General features: G+C 39.1%; 1 protein-coding gene across 4 annotated transcripts in view; it reads right to left on the bottom strand.

Annotated features, from left to right (window-relative positions):
• Positions 1 to 19,908, bottom strand: part of C3H1orf94 (chromosome 3 C1orf94 homolog) — a 66,159-nt gene that overhangs the window by 11,887 nt on the left and 34,364 nt on the right. For 3 of the 4 annotated variants that reach the window (XM_074305064.1, XM_074305063.1, XM_074305062.1), the window contains 2 exons: positions 18,049 to 18,224; positions 1,547 to 1,621 (listed from right to left, as the gene is read on the bottom strand). In XM_074305064.1, coding sequence (XP_074161165.1) covers positions 1,547 to 1,621; positions 18,049 to 18,224 — 251 coding nt within the window. Of the gene's footprint in view, positions 1 to 1,546; positions 1,622 to 17,561; positions 17,675 to 18,048; positions 18,225 to 19,908 lie in introns of all 4 variants that reach the window. The other variant, XR_012488480.1, reaches the window with a different exon arrangement.

The raw sequence follows: 19,908 nt of genomic DNA, 5'->3' as shown, positions 1-19,908 counted from the left end.
CTGTGTCAATTTCTGGGTATCTAAATATCTGGTATATGTATCAATGTGTCTGTGTCTGTGTCTATGATTGTGTTGTATTCATGTGTGGATATCGGTAAGTGTGGTTGTATATGTCTATGTCTATATCTATGTCTGCATCTGTGTCAGTTTCTGTATATCTAAATATCTGGTATATGTGTCCATGTCTATCTGTGTCTATGACTGTGTTTGTATCAATGTGTGGATGTCGGTAAGTGTGGTTGTATGTATCTATGCCTGTATCTGTAACTGTATCAGTTTCTGGGTATCTAAATATCCAGGTGTATGTGTCCATGTCTATATCCAAGTCTGTGTCTGTCTCTGTATCTATTGTGTTTGTATCAATGTGTGGATGTCTGTGTGGCTATATGTGTATGTCAATATCTCTATCTGTATTTGTATCAGTTTCTGGTGTCTAAATATCTGGTGTATGTGTCTATGTTTCCAAAATGATCTAGGGTAAATCGTGAACTCAGCTGTTTTCTTTAGTTCCTTCTGCTTTTCTTTTCAGGTAACTCTCTCCATCTCCTTCCCCTTACCCAACATCCTGCCTTGCTTCCAACAACTGCACCACTACTCATCCGGGGATCAGAATTTTCTGATAAAGTGAATGTAGTCATTGGACACAGAGGAAAGGAAGATAGAAAGGGGGGAGGAAAATATTTAAAGAGAAACTTGGAAAGACTAATGTCTTAACTCCAACATAGGAATTAAAAACCATAGGACCATAGAAGATCAGTGTTGAAAGGGCTCTTAGAATACAGAACATAAAATATTAGAGCTGGAAGAAACTTTAGGACACTGAATGTTTAAGCTGGAAGGATCTGGGAGATCAAAGAGTTCGATCTCTTTATTTTACAGAGGGAGAAATGGAGGGACTTTTCTGAAGTAGGAAGGAGTCAGTCTCAGATTTTTTGATTTCTAAAAACACGACAGAACGGTCTTGGAATCAAGAGACTTGGTTCATAGACCCATTTCACTCACTATCTCTGTGACTTCAAAGCATCTCCCTCCTAGAGTCTAGATTATGTGTCTTCACCCATAAAATGAGGATAATGGTTCCTGATCTAATGATGTCACAGGGCTACAATAAGAATCAAATTAATTAGTGAATAGGAAAATTGTTTTGGAAATCTGCTCTCCATCTGTGTAATTATATTACATAGCTCTTAGAAACAGATTTGTGATCAACAGATTCTCAAGCCTCTCAAATCTCTCTACACCAGAGACGGATTGCTCTGTCTCAGCAGGGCCTGATTGCCTTTCCAGGTTATCTATATCTGAGGATTTGTGCCTGTCTTTCTGTCTGTCTGTCAGTCGGTCTGCCTGTCACTCAGTCTGCCTATCTTTTCATGTCAGTGTTTCTGAAATTATTAGTGTGCCTGTCTGTATAGTTCAAGGATGGGGAAGAAGAGAGGATGGAAAAGGGGTGACAGAGGGACAGGAGAAAAGCACCAGGAAAGACAGGACAGACACACAAGTGGAAGGTGGATCTGAAGGACTGCCTGGAAGCAGTGACTGAGCACACCTGTCTGGAGTAGCATCCCAGCTGGGGGTGCAGCGCCTGGGGGTAGGGCATCCGTGCTCTCTGCTGATACAGGCCCTGGGGGAGAGAGGGGAAAAGAAACTCAGCACTAGATCTGCTGGGGAGGGGGTGGGAGAGGGGAATGAAGAGGAGACAAAGGGGCTGGTTCTGTACTGCCAGGGGCCTGACTGTGGTGTGTGTAGGCACCGGGCCTCCAATATGGCAGAGAGTATCTGAACCTGGGACTCTGGCAAGTAATGGGCCTAGGACATTGTACCACCTCCTTGCTCAAGAGCCTACTCTGGGTCTCCATTATCTAGGGCCTCAATGCAAACTCTCCAGGCTGGCCCTGTAATCCCAGCATCATCATCATCCCCTGAGGTAGATTTTCCTTAAGTACTAGGGAGCCCCCCAGCCCCACCTATTGGACCTGGAGATAGGAAAGCCAAAAAAAATCCCTGATTTTATTTTGGAGAGAACTGAGGCTTAAAAGGGATAATAACTCTCTGGTAGTCATTAAGTGTGTCAGAGCTGGGCTCTGACTAGCTCCACTAACTCCATATGGAGAGCCCTTCCCTCATTGCCACACATCCTTCTTCTTATTCTCTCTCTCCTATGGGTGGTTTCCACTAGTCTTGTGCCTTCAGTCTCTTCCTTTTCTTCAAGCAGTTTAGGACGCTGACTTCTGCTCCTTTCCCCCAGCTCCACCCCCAAATACCAACCCAGTCACAGCAGCCCAAAGCTTCAGACAGAGACCTTGAGGAAGGAAGGTGATTGGTGGAATGGCTTGGTCTTCTTTCTGGATGATAACTTCAAATCCAAGGATTGTCCCCTAGCCCTCTTTGACTATCCTTCCTCATTCCCACTAATCCCTAAATCCATGTTACTTCTTACTCTTTCCAGCTCTAGTAATTTAAATTCTTATTTCCACATTTATTCCCCAAAGCCTGGAATGCTCTCTCTCCTCAGGGCTACACCCAGAATCCATAATTTCCTTCTGAGCTAAGAACAAGTGCTGCCTTCTATATCAGGCTTTCTTAACCACCTTACATACTAGAGAGTTTCCACTAAATAATATTGTTTTATTTTGTATCTGTTTTGTCTTATTCTTACATCTACACAATTATCCTCCTCTCGTACCCACAGAACATATGAAATATTTGATTTTTGCTCTTTTTATCTTCAGAGCCAAGCACAATACCTGTTCCAAAGTAGGAGATTAATAAATGTTTGTTGATTTAAAACGTACCTTAAAATTCCCTCTCCCCCCAAAAAAAATCCCTCTCCCAAGTAGCTTTCCTTACTGATCACCTTTGCTCACACATCATGGTACATATTATTACAAAACATTTGTTTGGGGCAGGTAGGTGGCTCAGTGGATAGAGCACCAGCCCTGAATTCAGGAGGAGTTCAAATCTGGTCTCAGACACTTAACATTTCCTAGCTGTGTGACCCTGGGCAAGTTACTTAACCCCAATGGCCTGAGCAAAAAACAAAAACAACGTATTGTTTGTCAGGGGTTGTCAAGTCACTTCAGGTATAGTGCTTATCTTCCCAACCCTCTCACAATTCACTGGAATTATCACTCATTTCTGACCAGAACCTCATGTGTTCCTCTCTGCACACAGTAGGTACTTACCCAAACCCAATGTCTATGTCTGTCTAGATCCTAAATATATATTTCTTTTATGTCAGAGAATTAAGAGCACAATAGGAAATGGGTGTAAACAATTTCCTTCTAAGTGAATTAACATCCATGTTGCTTTTCCAGCTTTATAAATAGGTGCTCAATTAATTTTGATTAGTTGGTTGATTATGACATGAGAATTAATGACAACTTTTCTCTCAGGAACATATTCATTTCAGTCATCTAATTTGTTCCCTTATAACCTCTGTGAACTAAGAAAGAGTTAAAATTCATTCATTCAAAAAACACTCAATAAGCTGCTTAGTTAGTCAAGAGCCTATTCTGGGCTGAAGGAGATACTGTCAAAGTATATTGTCATGAAATATATGTTAAAACATATATTTGCTCTAATTTTACACATAGGGAAACTGAGACTCAGAACAGAGAGATGACTTGTTTAGGGCAATTCAGCGAGTTAATAGCAGAGTCAGGGCTTCAGACCTGATCTTCTGGATCCTAATCCAGGGTGCCTATGGACCTGGCCTTGCCAGGTTTCAGTGACTCCAGGAGCAGAGAGCCATTGGGATCTGAGGTTATTTTCAGTTTTAACATTATAATTTCCATCATATTCCGTGAGTAAGCTGCCCTGAATATTTCCCAGTTAGGTCAAAGGGTTTTGAAGAGTTGCATGGACCTGCCTGAAAACTAAAGGTTCAAGGCTCCAACCCTGAAAACTGCCAAAAGCAGGAACAACTCAGAGCAAGCTGAAGGGACAAATGCTTGGGAAGATGAAGGACAAGAGGATGATCAGAGAAGGAACAAGACCAATACTCAGAAAGGATGGAAAGATAATTTAGGACAGAGGGAAAGGGAACTCCCTAACTCAGATTTGACTCTTCTTATCTCAACCAAGAAGCCTCCTGATCAGGAAATAGAATAGAAATTATTAACAGAAGGTTGAGATGAGATAGAAAAAGAGCATCTTATTGTCCTTGATGAGATCAAGTCACTGAGCCCAGATGATCATCCTCTAGTATAGAGCGAGTTACCAGAGGAAATTGTTGAGTTGCTTTTAGGGATTGTGTAATGACCATGCAGAGCTAGACAAGAATCCGTTTCCAATTTTCAAAAAAGAGAAAAGAATAGTCTGCCAACTCTAGGCAGGATGAGCCTGACTTTAGATTGCTACCAAATTCTAGAATTTACAAAGATGAAAATCAAGACAGTTCCTTGCCCACAAAGAGCTAATAATCTATTAAAAGGTTATGACAGCTAGACATACATTTGATGCAATAAGAGGCAAGGGAGCATCAAGAGTGCGATAGGAAAATCTGAGGACTAATACTGACTTGCCATATGAATGTGGTTCAGACTTCCAAGAGGGAAAATAAATCAGCAGTGATAGCCTTTTTTCCTTTGCCTGTGGTCACCACCTAGATCATGTCCTCACAACCTCTTGGCTATATAATATTATAATAGGCTCCCAACTGGTTTCCCTTCCTGCGATCTCTCCCCTTTCTAAGTCATGATCCACATAGTGACAATGCCAAATCATATTCCTAAGATACAAGTCTCTCTCACCTGCCTCCTATTCCAAAAAAACTCCCTATGACCTAAAGAATAAAAAACAAAGTCAATAGCAAGTCATTAAAGATTTTTATAATTTGGCTATAATCTCACTAATATTTTTCACTTATTCTGTATTCCAGCCAAACTGAGGAGAGAAAGTTTGGGGGTGTAATGGGGGTGAGGAGGTGGTTGAGCATTTGCATTCATAAGAAGTAGAAGATATAGCTAAAAGAATGTGAATCTGATATGAAAGTAATGCAATATTATTGTTTTATAAAAATGATGAACAGGCTGGTTTCAGAAAAGCCTGAAAATATTATATGAACTGATGCTGAGTAAAGCAAGCATGCAGAAAGGCTAGAATAACAGAGACCATCTAGCAATTTCTTGCAGTAGACCAGATGGAAAAGAAGCATGGAAGTCTGAATGAGGATGATGATTATGGCAGTTCAGAGAAGTAAATGAGGGATTTGGTGGAAATTGAGTTGATCATATTTGCTTGAACAAAGGGAGCAGGGGAAGAATGGAGGAAGACAGTAAAATGAACATGGATATGTAGGAAGGAAATTTATTCCCTTGACAGAATAGAGAAGTTAGGAAGGGATATATTAAATGAAAGAGATGTATTATTGAATGTCTACACTACAGAGATGGTGATATATAGTAAAGAATTGCTAATATGGGATCAGAACTTAGGAAAAAAAGAAAAAAACCCTGAAAGCTGAAGACACATGAAAGTCATTTACAAAAATGGTTATTCTAACCCATGAGAACTAGTGAAATTCCCAAGAGATAAAATATAAGGTAAAATGAGATGAGGACTTAGGGCAGAGTGCTGGGGTAAAGCCACGGTTAGTGCTGGTGACATAGATGGAAATTCAGCAAAGGTGACTGAGAAGGATCAATCATAGAGGCAGGACTAGAATGCAGAGAGAGCAGTATCACAAAAAACCTAGATAGTATCTATGAGAAGAAAAGTGGTCAATAGCAGCAAATAACACAGAGGTCAAGAAGAATGGGAAAAGACTATTAGAATTAGCAATGAAAATTACTCATTAGTGTTTAGAGACAACAGCTTTAGAAAAGTGTTGGGGAAATGGGATGTTAGCATGGATGGCTATTGTTTTTCTTGGGAGTGTAACCTTGAAAGGGAGGAGAGATACAGGGTGATAGTTTGAGGGATGGGCAGAGTTGAATGAAGATTTTTTTTTTTTTTTTAGGGATGAAGAGGTCCAGGCTCATTTGAAGACAGCAGGGAACCAGTAGTAATATATGTAAAAGTGCATTGTGAATTTTAAAGCACTTAGCAATTGAAATGAAAACAATGAGGATGATGATGATGATGATACCACGTGATGTAAGCTCCTTCAGAGAAGGGATAGTTTCATATTTTATCTCTAGATACCTTGAATCTAACAAAAAGCCTTGAACACAGCAAGAGCTTAATAAAGGCCTACTGTTAAAAGTGAATCTGAGAAATGATCAAGATTCTATATTTCTGTGTCCTTGTAAATTGAATTTCTCGAATGCCTGTACTTTTCCCCTTGGCATTCGTAAAGCCTTGCTAAAAACCCATTTAGAGCTTGGACTTATTAAGAGGAAAGGGCAATGACATGGTAAGGACACTTTGGTGACAGCAGGATTTTGAGGGCTGAATGAGCCAAACCCTGCATGCCACAAGATGCTGGCTGCGATGATTAAAATCCGTGCATAAAGAGAGGGAGCAGAGCTGCTGTCTCCAGAGTGTGATTTATGGAGTTGGCTAGTTCCCTATCCTAGGGCTCAGAGGTGGTGGCCACATTTTATCACACTCATCACAGCCAGGCCTGCTTTGACTGCATTGCAAGCAAATGGTCCCTGAATGGCTGGAGCAACTATGATCTCTGAAATTCTCTCTTGGCCCAATTTCCAGCTACATCCTTGAGAAGGCCTCCATAATTTTAACAAGAATTCCTTGTCCATCCAAAGCCACACTGATTTAGATTAGAGGCCTATCAAAAAACTTTAGAAAAGTGTTCTAGTTTGTAAGGAACAGGGCTTAATGGGGGAGAAATTTTAGCGGAAGAAAGAAGATGAAGAGACTTCATTGAATATGTGGGCAATGGGTTCACCCACACTAGCCAGCCCACTGTTAATGTCTAGAATACATGGAAATAACAATAATTTCCATTGCTACCAGTTGTCACACTTCATAACATTCAGCCCAGGAAAGGAGCAGAAAGATGTATAATGGAGCCTTGAAAAAAAAAAAGTAGAGGAGGTTATCAGTAAACAGGCAAGGGACCATCAGGCCTTCAACATGATTGAGCATGATTGCTACAAAAATAATTCCAGAAATCACTGCAGTGTACAACCATCAAAACTCTAAGGGTATAATACTCTAAAATAACGCCAAGGAAATAAAATATCCTGCATCCCAGCTAATATGCAAACATAATACATCATTACCTGAACTAATATAACCTTTCACCCAGTGCAGAGGTAAGAGCAGTAGAAACAGAAATGTGAGATGCATCCACTTTAGTAGTTGGAGTCAATGGGAGAAGACTTAATTCTACCTTCATTTTGTGGCTTTGGAGAACCCTCAGGAAATGTAGCTGAAAGCCTGATGCTAGATAGTCTTTCAAAGGGGACACTTATAACCTCTTGTGGTCCATTCACTCTGGGAAGAATGTTTTTGCAATTGATCAAGATGGGGACACCACATCAGTCCATCTGCTTTCTGGATTTCATATGACTCAAGCCCCATAATCTCAATTGTAGTGACAGGAACATTGGCCCAGGTCCATAATGCTTAGATCTCCCATTAAAATAAATGAAGAGTGTCTATGTATGGAACAGTGTCTATAAGACCCTCTAACTAAAGGCAGAGCCAAGAGTTTCAAAATCTCCAGTTTTGTCCCAGCAGTCTTCATATTTTCCAATGGATACATTACTTTTGGACTTCTTTGGAGTTCTCCATCATTTCAGGTATTTTATTTTGCCTCCCCATGCCCCCTCTCCCATGATTTTCAGTTTTCTATTTTATATTGTCTTTCTCCATTAGATTGTAAGCTTCTTTAGGGAAATGGCAGCTATCTTTCTTTTATTTGCACTTATATCCCTGGCACTTAACACAGTGTGTGGCAAATAGTAGGTACTTGATTTTATTGTTTATGGCTACAACTATGACTATGTTTATCTGGCAAGAGCCAATTAAGTCTTGATGGCCAAGATAAATCTTAAAATATCTTCCAATCAGTAATTTAACAAAACCGATACTTATTCTTGATCATGGAATGATACATTTCGTGACTAGAAACCTGCTCTCCCAAAATCTCTTTTAGAAAATTCTAAGTAATTTGTAGCATCTTTTAACAATCTAGTTGGGGGTTATCAGGCAAACAAAGGGAACTTGGATAAAATTGTTGTACATGAATTTCTCAAATTTAATTAAGGTTTATAGGAAACCTATTCTCAGAAATAAGTTTCAGGTAGAAATAGGAGCATCATCAGCCATTTTGGGAAGGAGCCTACCACAATCAACAATTTCTTCTTTTGGAATGAGGGTGAAAAATCAATAAAATCAATATGAAAAATCAATCAAAGCTTTGACTAAGGCTTTGTAGTCACTTTTCAAAGTTAAGACAGGTAGCATTCAGTGGGTTATGTGGATTTATTTAACATGTAACCTCCTTATAATATTTTCACTATCAAAATTGTTCTAGGCAATAAGATATTACTATAAAATTATTGTTTTGCTGCAAGACTTCAAGCTTTCATTACAAGCAAGATTTCATTCAAACCATTTCAGAATGGTTAGTATGGTCCAAAGGATAGCTTTCTGAAGTCACAAAGTAATATGGAAAATGATGCCATAGATACATCCTCTAAGAAAACACAATTCTTGTAGGCAACTTGTGAATGGCTTAAAGCCCTGTCATCAATAGGTGACCATTCTCTGTTCTGTTAAAGAGATGTTAATTATGATAATTCTCCTTTTATCTATCTGGTAAAATAAATCATGGAGATCCTCTAATGTCAAAACTTCCATTGGGGTTGGAACAGCAAACTTTAGGGATTTGACATGGTAGACGGCTCAAGATATCATTAGACACCAAACAACTAGGCTTGTGTACATGCTTCTAGTAGTCATTAAAAGCTGTATAGCCATATATATGTACTGGCATAATTAAGAATATAATAATAATAGATAGCATTTACATAGTATTTTTTAGGTTTGTCAAGTGCTTTGTTTATAACTCAATGGATCCTCACAATCTCATTGGGAAATAGGTGCTATTATTCCCATTTTACAGATGAGGAAACTAAGATTGAGAAGGGCTGATTGATTTGCCAAGGGTCATATAGCTAATAAATATCAGAGGCAGAACTTGAATTCAGATCATCCTGACCCCAAAGAGCAGACAGATTTACAGAGGCCCATGACCAGTACAAAATGTTTAGGTATGCTTATGGTTCTGAAACTTTTGACTCTGACCATACTTTCCTGGATTTATCAGAGCACTTGAGAGTACTAAGCCACGAGGGTTCTTGAAATCTTCTGGCCACTTGGAGGTTGGGTATGGCTCCCACACAAGAGGTATGGTAAGAAGCAAGAGCTCCTATTCACTTTGATGCACCTAACCAGACTCAGAAGTCAATAACTGGCATTCTGAAAAGCACTAGATGCCACAGGAAGGCAAAGTTGAGTAATCTCATGGAGAAAGGATACCCTGGGAAGGTTTGGGGGAAGTGCAGTGTAGATCATACCCTGCCATATCTAGAGTGGTATAAAGACTAGTAGCATTGATGTGTTGGTCATAAAGCTGATACTGGGCACTCTAATTGTATCCTGTACTAACTGCCTTCATTTACTGACTTATTGAAACAGCATAGGCTTTTTTGGAGACTTTCTACGAAATCATCCACTGTTGCTCCCATGATCAAATGATTAAAATACAGTCTTACATTTGGGATCCTAGAAAGTGAGGTTTTGAAGACATCCTGAGAAATCCTCAGACAATGGAAATTCCACACTGGAGGAATTTAACTCGGAGCAGGAATGATGCTTAGTGACTGACTAGTGCCTGCCTAGTAATCTGCAGCAGTGCCACCATCAATCAGCTTTTTATAAGCTTGGGCCAGGTCACATTTTGTTAGGATCTTCCCTCCATCAAAAACAGCAAGGAATTGGCTTATGGCAGGCACTAAACATGGGAACTGCTGAAGAGCCTTGTTTACAATGCATTTGTCATCTTCCCAAGGCTTCCAGGTTTAGGTGCTCACACAATCAATGTAGTTCATGGATGTGTGACTGCTATTCATTTGTCTCTAGGCTGTACTCCTAACTCTCTTGACTTTATCATGCATGCCACAGAAATCTCTATACCCTAGAAGTTCACTGCATCACTGGACTTCTCATGCTGGAAGTACTTTTTACCCAGTGACCTCTTGCTCTGATTTTTTGATTTCTCCCTGAACTTTAGTTTTAAGGAGATCTTCCATGCCAGCCATGGCATCCACTTTAGGCTACACCCTTGATCCTTTAGATATTCTCTAACATACCTCCACCCTTTCAGTTTCCTTTTATGTGATGTCTTCTGCCATTAGAATTTAAGTTCCCTGAGGACATTGACTGTCTCTTTCTGTTGGTATTTCTACTTATAGCATGGTGTATTTGTACACAGCTCCTATGAACACTTAATATGTGTTGACTTGCCTTGGCTCGAGGATGTCTTCTTTGGGTGATACCTAATAAAGATGCCCAATAAAAGATTGTGAAATTGAGCTGAACTGAAATAAATTGAATTAAATGCTCAATATCATTTTCAGTTTTTGCCCTCAGGTTAAAGAGCAGATTCTCAGTTTTTAGATGAATCTATGGACTAGCTGGATCCAGGTGGAATGATATGTAAAAGTCTAATTCCATAGAAAACTAGCAAGAAAGAAAATATTGACAATGATTGTCTCAGGTGTGGAGGAACACAAGCTACATTATTGGCCTCTGATCCAACTAGAAAAGCCAAAAGCCTATACTCTACATTCCTTCCACAAGACAGACATAGGATATGACTTAAATTTTATTTTTCAGCTTATGTTTCTGATTCCATGGAAAAGGCATTGGGGTAAAATGCAAAGAACATGGTGTTTGGAGCTAAGATACCTCAGTTTGAAACCTAGTTTCCCTACTTACTATTTCCATGATTTGCTGCAAGACACTAAACCTTTCTAATCCTGAGCAACCATATGAAGGGTTGCTTCAGAGAATCTTCGAGGTGCTTTCTAGCTTTAAATCTATAAGGCTCTGAGTCACCTATTCTCAGCTTCTGCTTTTTTCATCTCACTAACTCTTCCTCCTTTTTTGCTGATGCCATTTCCAAGGCCAAGTTGGGGAGGCTTCTACCAAGAAACAGTAAAAGAGTTCCTAATAGGGTCACAAGCTTCAGTGTACACCTCCAACCTCTGTGAATGAGCTTCAATGAAAAAGTCTAACTGTGGTAATACTTTTCTACCTAGTTCCTGAGAGGTATAAGTCTTCTTGTCTCTGAAGGCTTTGGACCAAGTATTGTGACAGTCAGCTGTCAATGACAATTATGACTGCTATCAGTGAAGCTTGTAACATGCCCCAAAATCCAGAATCTAGGGTTAAGGGATGGTTATGTTAAACTGAACTGCTTCTTCAGGGCTAATGAGAATTGGCCATAAAACATATTTTATTTCTACCTGCTCCTATCTATGTATATTTCAATAAATATCACTATCCTTGCAACCATAATTCTCTCTTGTATAATTGCTTTTTGTACTTTGTAATTCAGACCCATGCAAGGATCAGCTGATCTAGTGAGGTGAATATATTTGGACACTAGCTTCTGATAATAAACAGAAGTTCCTTTCCATAAGACTTTTCTACTTCTCTTTTGGGTGAAGAATTGGAAACTTCTTAATGAAGAATCCATCCTGGCTCATTCACAATGCAGCAGCCTCCAGTTGGGCGACCTTGTCATCCTGAATGCATGGGTAGTTTCTAGAACCTGAGTAACAGGTCAAATAACAAAAAATGCAGACAGCATTTGTATCAATTATTAATGCAACACACTACAATAGGAGTCAATTTCTATCTTGTACTCCAAGTCATTCTAAATACTATGGCAAATGTGCAGCATCTTGAGACAATGGAGCCTCTGAAAATGATCCTGAAAACTACAGAGCTTTACTCTCATGTGAATAATCAAGATGGGTGATAGGAGCTGCGATGACAGTTCCTGGGCTTTCTTCTGATGGATTGTGAATGTGCGATTTTCTCAAGGTGACCCCATCTCTTACAGAATGTGCATTCTTGAATTTGCAAACAGAGTGTCTTTGTAATGTTTTGCAGCCTGAAAGAGGGTTGTTATATCTGAATTGATTTGCAGGTATTACCGAGTATGTCTTTTCTGTGTTCTGTTAGCAATATTTGCAAGAGTTCAGTTGCCAAGATGTTATGGACAGTGTTAAATTAGAAAATATACTTTTAATTTCCAGGACATATAGTTATTCATTCTTATTAGCTATGTATTTATAGCCACTAGTGTTTTAAAATTAAGTTCAAAAAGGATTCTACTGACAGTCTTCACTATGATTTCTATATTCAAGGTGCTTGTGAATCTATGACAGTATGATAACAGGCAATGGCATATAGCAAAAATAATATCGGCTTTAGAGTGTAGAGGATGTGGGTTCAAATCCTACCTCTTTCACTTACCATATGTGTGACCTTGAGCAAATTGCTTAACCCTGACATGTAATGTCTGGGCTAGCTCTCTGGAGGATCTCAGGATTATCTTTGGTCTTAGTGGAGAAGTGAAGGAGGCAGGAGAGTCACCAGGAGACTGGTCAAAGATGGAATGTCTCTATTTTCAGTCCTCTCAGCCCTTAATTACCCCAGTATGATTATATCATTACAGCACACTATGTGTGAACTAGAGAACCATTGCATCACCATACTAAGTGTGATTATATGTGAACTAGAGAACCATCATCTCATCGATCACACTGAGTTAACACCCTGCTGTACATATTTTTGTTTCAAGAATACTTTTCTCAGAGTTCCCCAATATCTTCGGTCCTCTACACTAACAAACCTCTTTACCTGTTAAATAAGGAATTTGGATCTCTAAATTTCCATTCAGTTCTAAACCTATGATCCTCTGTCATTTAGGAAATACCTAGAATTGCAGTATTGAGACCAAAGGCATAATAATACTTTTGCATTATAAACAACCATGTTCTTACTGAAAGATTGATTCTGTTTATTAAATTTTAAATCTTTGCATAATGATTGAAAAGAGGACTTTGAGTTTAGGGATTATCTATTGGTACTAATGAGATGTGAGTTCTAATAATCTCATAATTTGATTATGTGTTTTAGTCTTAAGGAAGAAAGGACAGTGAGGGAATCTTATGGCTAAGTATAATGATCCTGTCAATTGTTAAAAGCATAAAATTCTCCTAATTCAGGGTACTCATTTTTGTTTCCTTTAAGAAATAAGAATAGTTTATCTTCATAAGAATCCTATGAAACTCTTCAACATAACCTGGAAGTTATTTTAAGCAGTGGCCACTTTAAGGTTCTGAGTGGTAAATATATTCAATAGCTTATGAGTAATATTTGAAACTAGAGTGGGTCTGCCTATAGTTACCCAATCCTTGTTTCCAGAATATACTTTGTACGCTATATCAGTAAACAAGCAAAAGAGCAGCAGACCTTTTAAAATGGCAGGTTGCTTTACTGTTGTAAAAATTCAACTTTTAAAAAAAAGAACCTAAACACATGATTATGTGAATCCAAAAAATTTAAAAAACCTAAGAAACGCAAAACAAAATAAAATTGTTGAATTATACTGGAACATTCCCTAGTAAGTACTCACTACATGAAGTTAGTTTTAATTTTCAGAAGAGTAAGACAAAGCTGGATCCCTCCAAAGCCAATCTAAGTTGATATATAAAACTTAAATGTCATATTTCCTTGACTAAAGGGCTTCATAAATTCACCAGCTTTTACATGGTCTTGGTTTAATTTGACACCCTTTCATCTTTGCTTCTCTCCCTTTCTCAACCTCTTTTTCTTTCACCTTGGTACTTGGAATTTTTAGTATGGGACTGGATGATTGTCAGGTCCAGAAAGATTTAGAGCTCCGAGAGACACTGTGAAGGCATTTATTTCTTTTAAAAGCACAGTGTTGATCAAAATTAAAGATGGAGGATATTCAGAGTAACATTCTGAGATAAGAAGTGAATAAATCTAGGTTAGAAACCATTCTCATTAAAGGTATATAGATGCTCCTAATTAATCTGACTGGTTTAGGCTAGCTCTGTTAGTTCCTTTGAAACCCATAGACAGACACAGACAATTAGCACATTTATCATGGATCCTTATTCTCACAAGAACCACAGAGATAAGACATTGTTCCCAAGACAGAGACCCAAGGGAGACAAACTACTCAAATAATCGAACAATAGAGGAGAGAATTGTAGCACTAAGGAAGAGAAGCTCTTACTTCACATAGACCAGTGATCCTCAAACTTTTTAAATAGGGGGCCAGTTCACTGTCCCTCAAACTGTTGGAGGGCCGGACTATAGTAAAAACAAAAGCTCACACTCTGTCTCTGCCCCTCAGCCCATTTGCCATAACCCAGTGGGCCGCATCTGGTCCGCAGGCTGTAGTTTGAGAACCCCTGACATAGACCTATGAACACTGTCACAATGAAACCTAATACTGTATTTGAAAACTTGACTTGGATAAATATAGATTATTTTTTAAAATTGACTGATTAGGACTTATTTCAGTTGCATGCCTCCATGCATGGCTACTCTTTCCCCTTCTGTGCCCTCCTTTTTTGATAGTTCCCATTCATATGTGTCCTTGAACTTACTTTTTCCCAATGTCCAGAACATGCTACCATCAGGATATTGCTTTTCCTCTTGCTTCTAAGCTCCTTGGCATCAGGAACCAGTTTTATTTGTCTTTGTACTTCTAACCCCTAGGGAATACCCGGCACAAATCAGGCACTTAATGCTTGTTGATTCTTTGTCTCATCTGCTGCCTTTTTATCTTCTTCCCAACAGTTAGAATAGATGTTCCTCAAAATTCTACCTTTGCCCTCTTCCCTCTCTTCACACTCACCCTGGACAATAATCTCATTCATTCTAATAATTTCCCCTACTACTTTTATGTGAATGACTATCCAGCTGATCTTTTCTGAGCTCTAAACCCTTATCTCCAACTGTCTATAAGACATCATTACACAGACATCCTATTGGGCCTTCAAACTCAACATGTCACACAACAAACTTATGATCTTGGTCTCAAATGAATATATTATTTTTCTCCAAAAATCTGTTCTTCCTTCTGACTTCACCATTTCTGTCAGTTCCACAGTTTTCCAAGATTCAAACCTTTGAAATCATGGTTCTCATTATCTTAACCTGAGGTCACCCTAACCATCAACCTCCTCTACTCTTAGTCCCAGACTGCCAAGCACTGCTGAAGGAAGTCATAAAATTGCTGACTGTACCCATTATAAATTCATGCTATTGAATTTCAAATCAAGTTTCACTTCCACATGGTAACACTATTTTTCCTCTGATTCAAAAACCTCTGAGTTGGAAGAGTCCTTTGAGGTCATTTGGTTTAACTTCTCCTTGGAACAGGAATCTCCTCAATAGTATTCTCCAAAAAGTAGTTATTCATTCTCTTCTTGAAAACTTCTAGAGCAAGGGGATTTCAAGGCAGTTCACCTTACTTTTGAATAATTCTAATTTTTAGCAAGATTTCCCTCCTATCAAATGAAAATTGCTTTCCCTCTCTAATAGATTCTCTTTCACACTCCCCAAAGGGACCAATCTAAAACTCCATCCCACCCATCCCACCATATCTCCTTTATTCCCCTAGCAGGTGACTGGGAAGACTGGGATCATCTGTTATCCATACTGCCATCTTTCTACCTATATAATTCAAAACCTCTCTTGGTCTTCACTCATGCTCCCTTCTTTACTCTTATCAAACTTATCTTACTTGTTTGCATATATTTAATAAACTCCTTCCTGCACCCACCTCCAATTATTTTTAAAGGTCAATGAGGGCAGGGACAATTTTAGTATTTTATCTCTCCATTTCCTGTACTTGGCACAGTGCCTTGTACACAGTAACTGCATAATAAATATCTTTCAAACTGAATTGAATAGATTTGATTATTTCAAGCTTCCTCTTAAAAGTCTTTGGTGACTCTCTACAGCTTCCCAAGTAAAAATATCTAAATCCTCTGGCTGAATTTCAAGGCTCTTCTCAAGACACTACCTTTTCAACCTTATTTCATCTTACATTCTCCACCCCTTCTGCCCCACTTTGGCTTCCCAAATTCCACAGAAGTCCTACAGTTTTTCTTTTTTGTGCTTTTGCTCATATCATGCCTTATAGGTAGAATAACTTTCCTCCCCTTGAATTGCCTGTTAAATTCCTACCAATCATTTAAAATCAAATTTAAAATTCATGTCTTTCATGTGCCCTTCCTTTATCCTCTCAGTCAATAACTACCTCTCCCCTTTAAACTCAAGAAGCACTTTATTTTTTAATTATTTTATGCACTTAGCTATAGTATTGTGAAGCCTATGGTATTGTGTATTTTGCTTTTTTGTGTATGTGCCTTACCCCTTCCCAAACTGTAAGATCCAAGAAGGTAGGGCCTGATCTAAAGTTTCTATTTTCCTCACCTCCTACTACTATGCTCATTGGACAACATATGTTGAACAAATGCTTGTTGAACTGAATTGAATCAAAATGACGATATCCACATCAAACATGGAAAAAGCAAAGGAAGCAATCCCTGTCACTTCTAGCTCCTTACAGCCAATGCAGTTAGTGGGTGGCTTTTCCAGTATGAATTGAATGACTATATAGAAAATGAGTGAGCCCAACTGACCAAGAGGAGTTTCATTAGTTGCACTAGGAAAAATTGAGAAAAACTCAGGAGAGAGAACAGATATTTCTAAAAATGAGTGAACCTTGTGTTCAGAAACCGTGATCTTCCCAATTCAGAAATGATAAACTAGACAAAGTAGAGGCATGCATTCATATTACAAAAGCACTATTTAGTTTTTACAGAAAAATTCACTATAGAATTCCTTTTAAAAAGTAGATTCCTTGAGTGAATTTTGAGTCATGTTGCAATTTGCACAGACTCGGTTCTATATTTCCACAGACTGAGGTACAGTGGCAATATAAGAGGCTTTGTTAAATATGCATTTACATCACAAAAGCACTATTCAGGGGCATCTAGGTGGCGTAGTGAATAGAGCATCAGCCCTGAAGTCAGGTGGATCTGAGTTCAAATTTGACCCCAGACACTTAACACTTCCTAGCAGTGTGCCTCAGCAAAACAACCCAAATAAACAAACAAACAACAACCAAAAAAACTATTCAATTTTTTACAGAAAAATTCACTGTAGAATTCCTTTTAAAAGTAGATTCCTTGAATGAATTTTAAATCATGTTGCAATTTGCACAAACTGAGTCCCATCCTTCCACAAACTGAGCTACAGTGGCAATACAAGGGGCTTTGTTAAATATGCTCTATCTGATTTGTTTCGGTTCCCAAGAAGCCCATTTATCTGAAGAATTTTGCTTTCCCCTTGCAAGGACTCTGTCATCCATACCCTTTTACACCTTTGGTTGATAGCTATTCCTTATGTACCGCTTAAACTTCCTGTAAAATTCCTACCAGAGGTTAAAAATCAAGTTTAAGGTCAGCCCTTGCAGGGACCCTTCTCTGATACTCCCAATCAATAACAACCTTGTTACCAACCAAGTATGGGTGTCTTTCCTCAAGTAGTTGGCATGACCTGGAAAACCAGGAGGATGTTGGAATGAGCTTTCAATGGATGTTTCAGCCAGGCCTCCTGGTACTCTGCCCTGAAACTAGAAAAGAGCCTGTTTGGAGGCACCAGACCTACTCAAGGGAGCCCTGCCGTGTCTAGACATCACAGTGTGAACTGGAAACCAGACAGCGAAACACTTTTATTATGTCTAGGTAGAAGGGCCAACCAGAGCATCCATCGGAGCACAACAACCTACTTAGGGGCCTGATTGGTGGAGCTCTTGCCTCCTTGGCTCCGTGTGCCATGCAGGCAATAGCCTAGGTGCAGGAATATCAAGTTAGAGACCCAGGAGATCTATACCCTTTTCCCACAGGACTTTGGAGAGGTGTGGCCATCTAAGTCCACCTTACCCATCTAGAGCCCAGTCTATGGGTGACTCGGTGGCTCAGGGCCCAGGGGGCAAGTCACAGTTACCTGGTATTGTGGGAAGGTGGAGTGGTTTGTGAACACAGGAGGTGGAGGATAATTCAGGTTGAGCCAGAGAGGCTGGTTCAGTGCCGTCGAGGTCAAGGCTGTGGCGAAGCGTGGAGTGAACACATTTCCGGTGTACTTGAGGTTGTTCTTGTCCGCAATAGTCATTGGTGCATTGACTGTAGGACAGAGGGCAAGGGCTTCGCTCAGAAAGGGGGCTAGGAATCCCACCACCCTCCAGCTCAGCACAGCCCAGAAGTTATGGCTCTCAAAGGAGCACTCCTCTGCAATCCAGGTGAATATACCAACAGCATCAGCGTGTGAGAATTCTGACCTGGCTCAGACAAGAGTTTGCCTCCGGCTGACAAAACCAAGCAAGAAATGAGCCATCTCCTCCTTTCCTCAAAAACAAACAGCAGTAGCAGCAATAACAATGGCTAAGCAAGTTCATAACATTAATAAAAGAGAAATGTTCAAACTGCTTTAAATAATCAAGAAACACTTGTTTTAATATTTTTATTGAATATGGTTGCTATTTTCATCTATCCATTAAAACAGACCTCTAAGGACTTCTATTTGTTCCTGAGAATAAAGATGAATGCATTAGAGTTAACTTCAAGATTTGAATTAAACCCTGTTCTGCTACTTTATTTCTGTATGTCCATGGGAAAGTAAACTACAAACTCAGTACAAGGAAAATGGCAACTGAAAAATTGTATCTTCTCAAACTACCTTTAGAGAGACTCATGTTCAGGACAACGATGGGTATTTGCTTTACTGTACTTTGCTTTTATAAAATAACATCTGTAGTGTGGTATTCAGTTCTGCTTGCCACATTTGAGGATAGAATTGATAAGCTATAGGGTATCCAAAGGAAGGAGAAAAAGATTATGAAAGACCTAGGCAGCTAGGTGATGCAGTAGACATCAATCAATAAACATTTGGTTAAAAGTTTGCTATGTGTCAGGCACTATGTTAAGCACCAAGTCTAGAATCAGAAAGGCCTTAGTTCAAGTCCAGCTACAGATATTGAATGAACTGCACAAGTCCATTAACCTAGCATCAGTTTCCTGAACTATAAAATGAGGAGGATAATGATACCTATTATCTCCTACAATTATTGATAAGATAATATTTACTAAATAGAGATTAACACAATGGCCCTTCACATACTAGACATTAAATATATAATATTTTCTTTCTTCCCTCAAAAGCATGTTTTAAGGAGATAAAACAAAGGAACTGGGGATGCTCGACCTGGAAAAGAAAAGACTTCAAGTGGCCATGGTCTGCAAGTGTCTGAAGGGTTGTTTTGAGGTTGAGAAATTAGACTAAATCTACCTGGACCCAGAAGACAAGAGGAGCAGCATTTTTGAAGGTGAAGAGAGATAGTAAAGGTTTTACTGTAAATCAAAATTTCCCACCAATGGGCACTGGCCACAAAATAAATGGTTGCCTTGGTAGAGTGTGCCTTAGTAGAGGCTTTCAAACAAAGGCTGGTTAGCCATTTTCTGGGTATGTTGTAGAAGGAAGGTCCCTTTGTATACTGAGATTCTTTGATTCCATGAAGTTGCTTAGCCTTTCTGGGTCTCAGTTTTCTCATTTGTAAAAAAGAGGTTGGACTAGTTGATCCCTAAAGTTCTTCTCTAAATGTTTGTACTGTGATCCTATGAATGGTTTTAAGTTCTATAGGAAGGTAGGAGATTTGTTCTTTTGGCAATTCCTCTCTTCATAGAATATTAGAGCTGGAAGGGTTCAGAGAACTGTGTTGTTTGTGCTGAGAAGTATCAAAGCATTTTTTCCTAAAATATTCTAGAATGTAGCCTAGACTTGCCCCAAATTAGCCTGATTCAGTGAGATTTT

The sequence above is a fragment of the Sminthopsis crassicaudata genome, chromosome 3, assembly GCF_048593235.1.
Source record: "Sminthopsis crassicaudata isolate SCR6 chromosome 3, ASM4859323v1, whole genome shotgun sequence".
NCBI lineage: Eukaryota > Metazoa > Chordata > Mammalia > Dasyuromorphia > Dasyuridae > Sminthopsis > Sminthopsis crassicaudata.
This window is presented reverse-complemented; position numbering and strand designations above follow the sequence as displayed.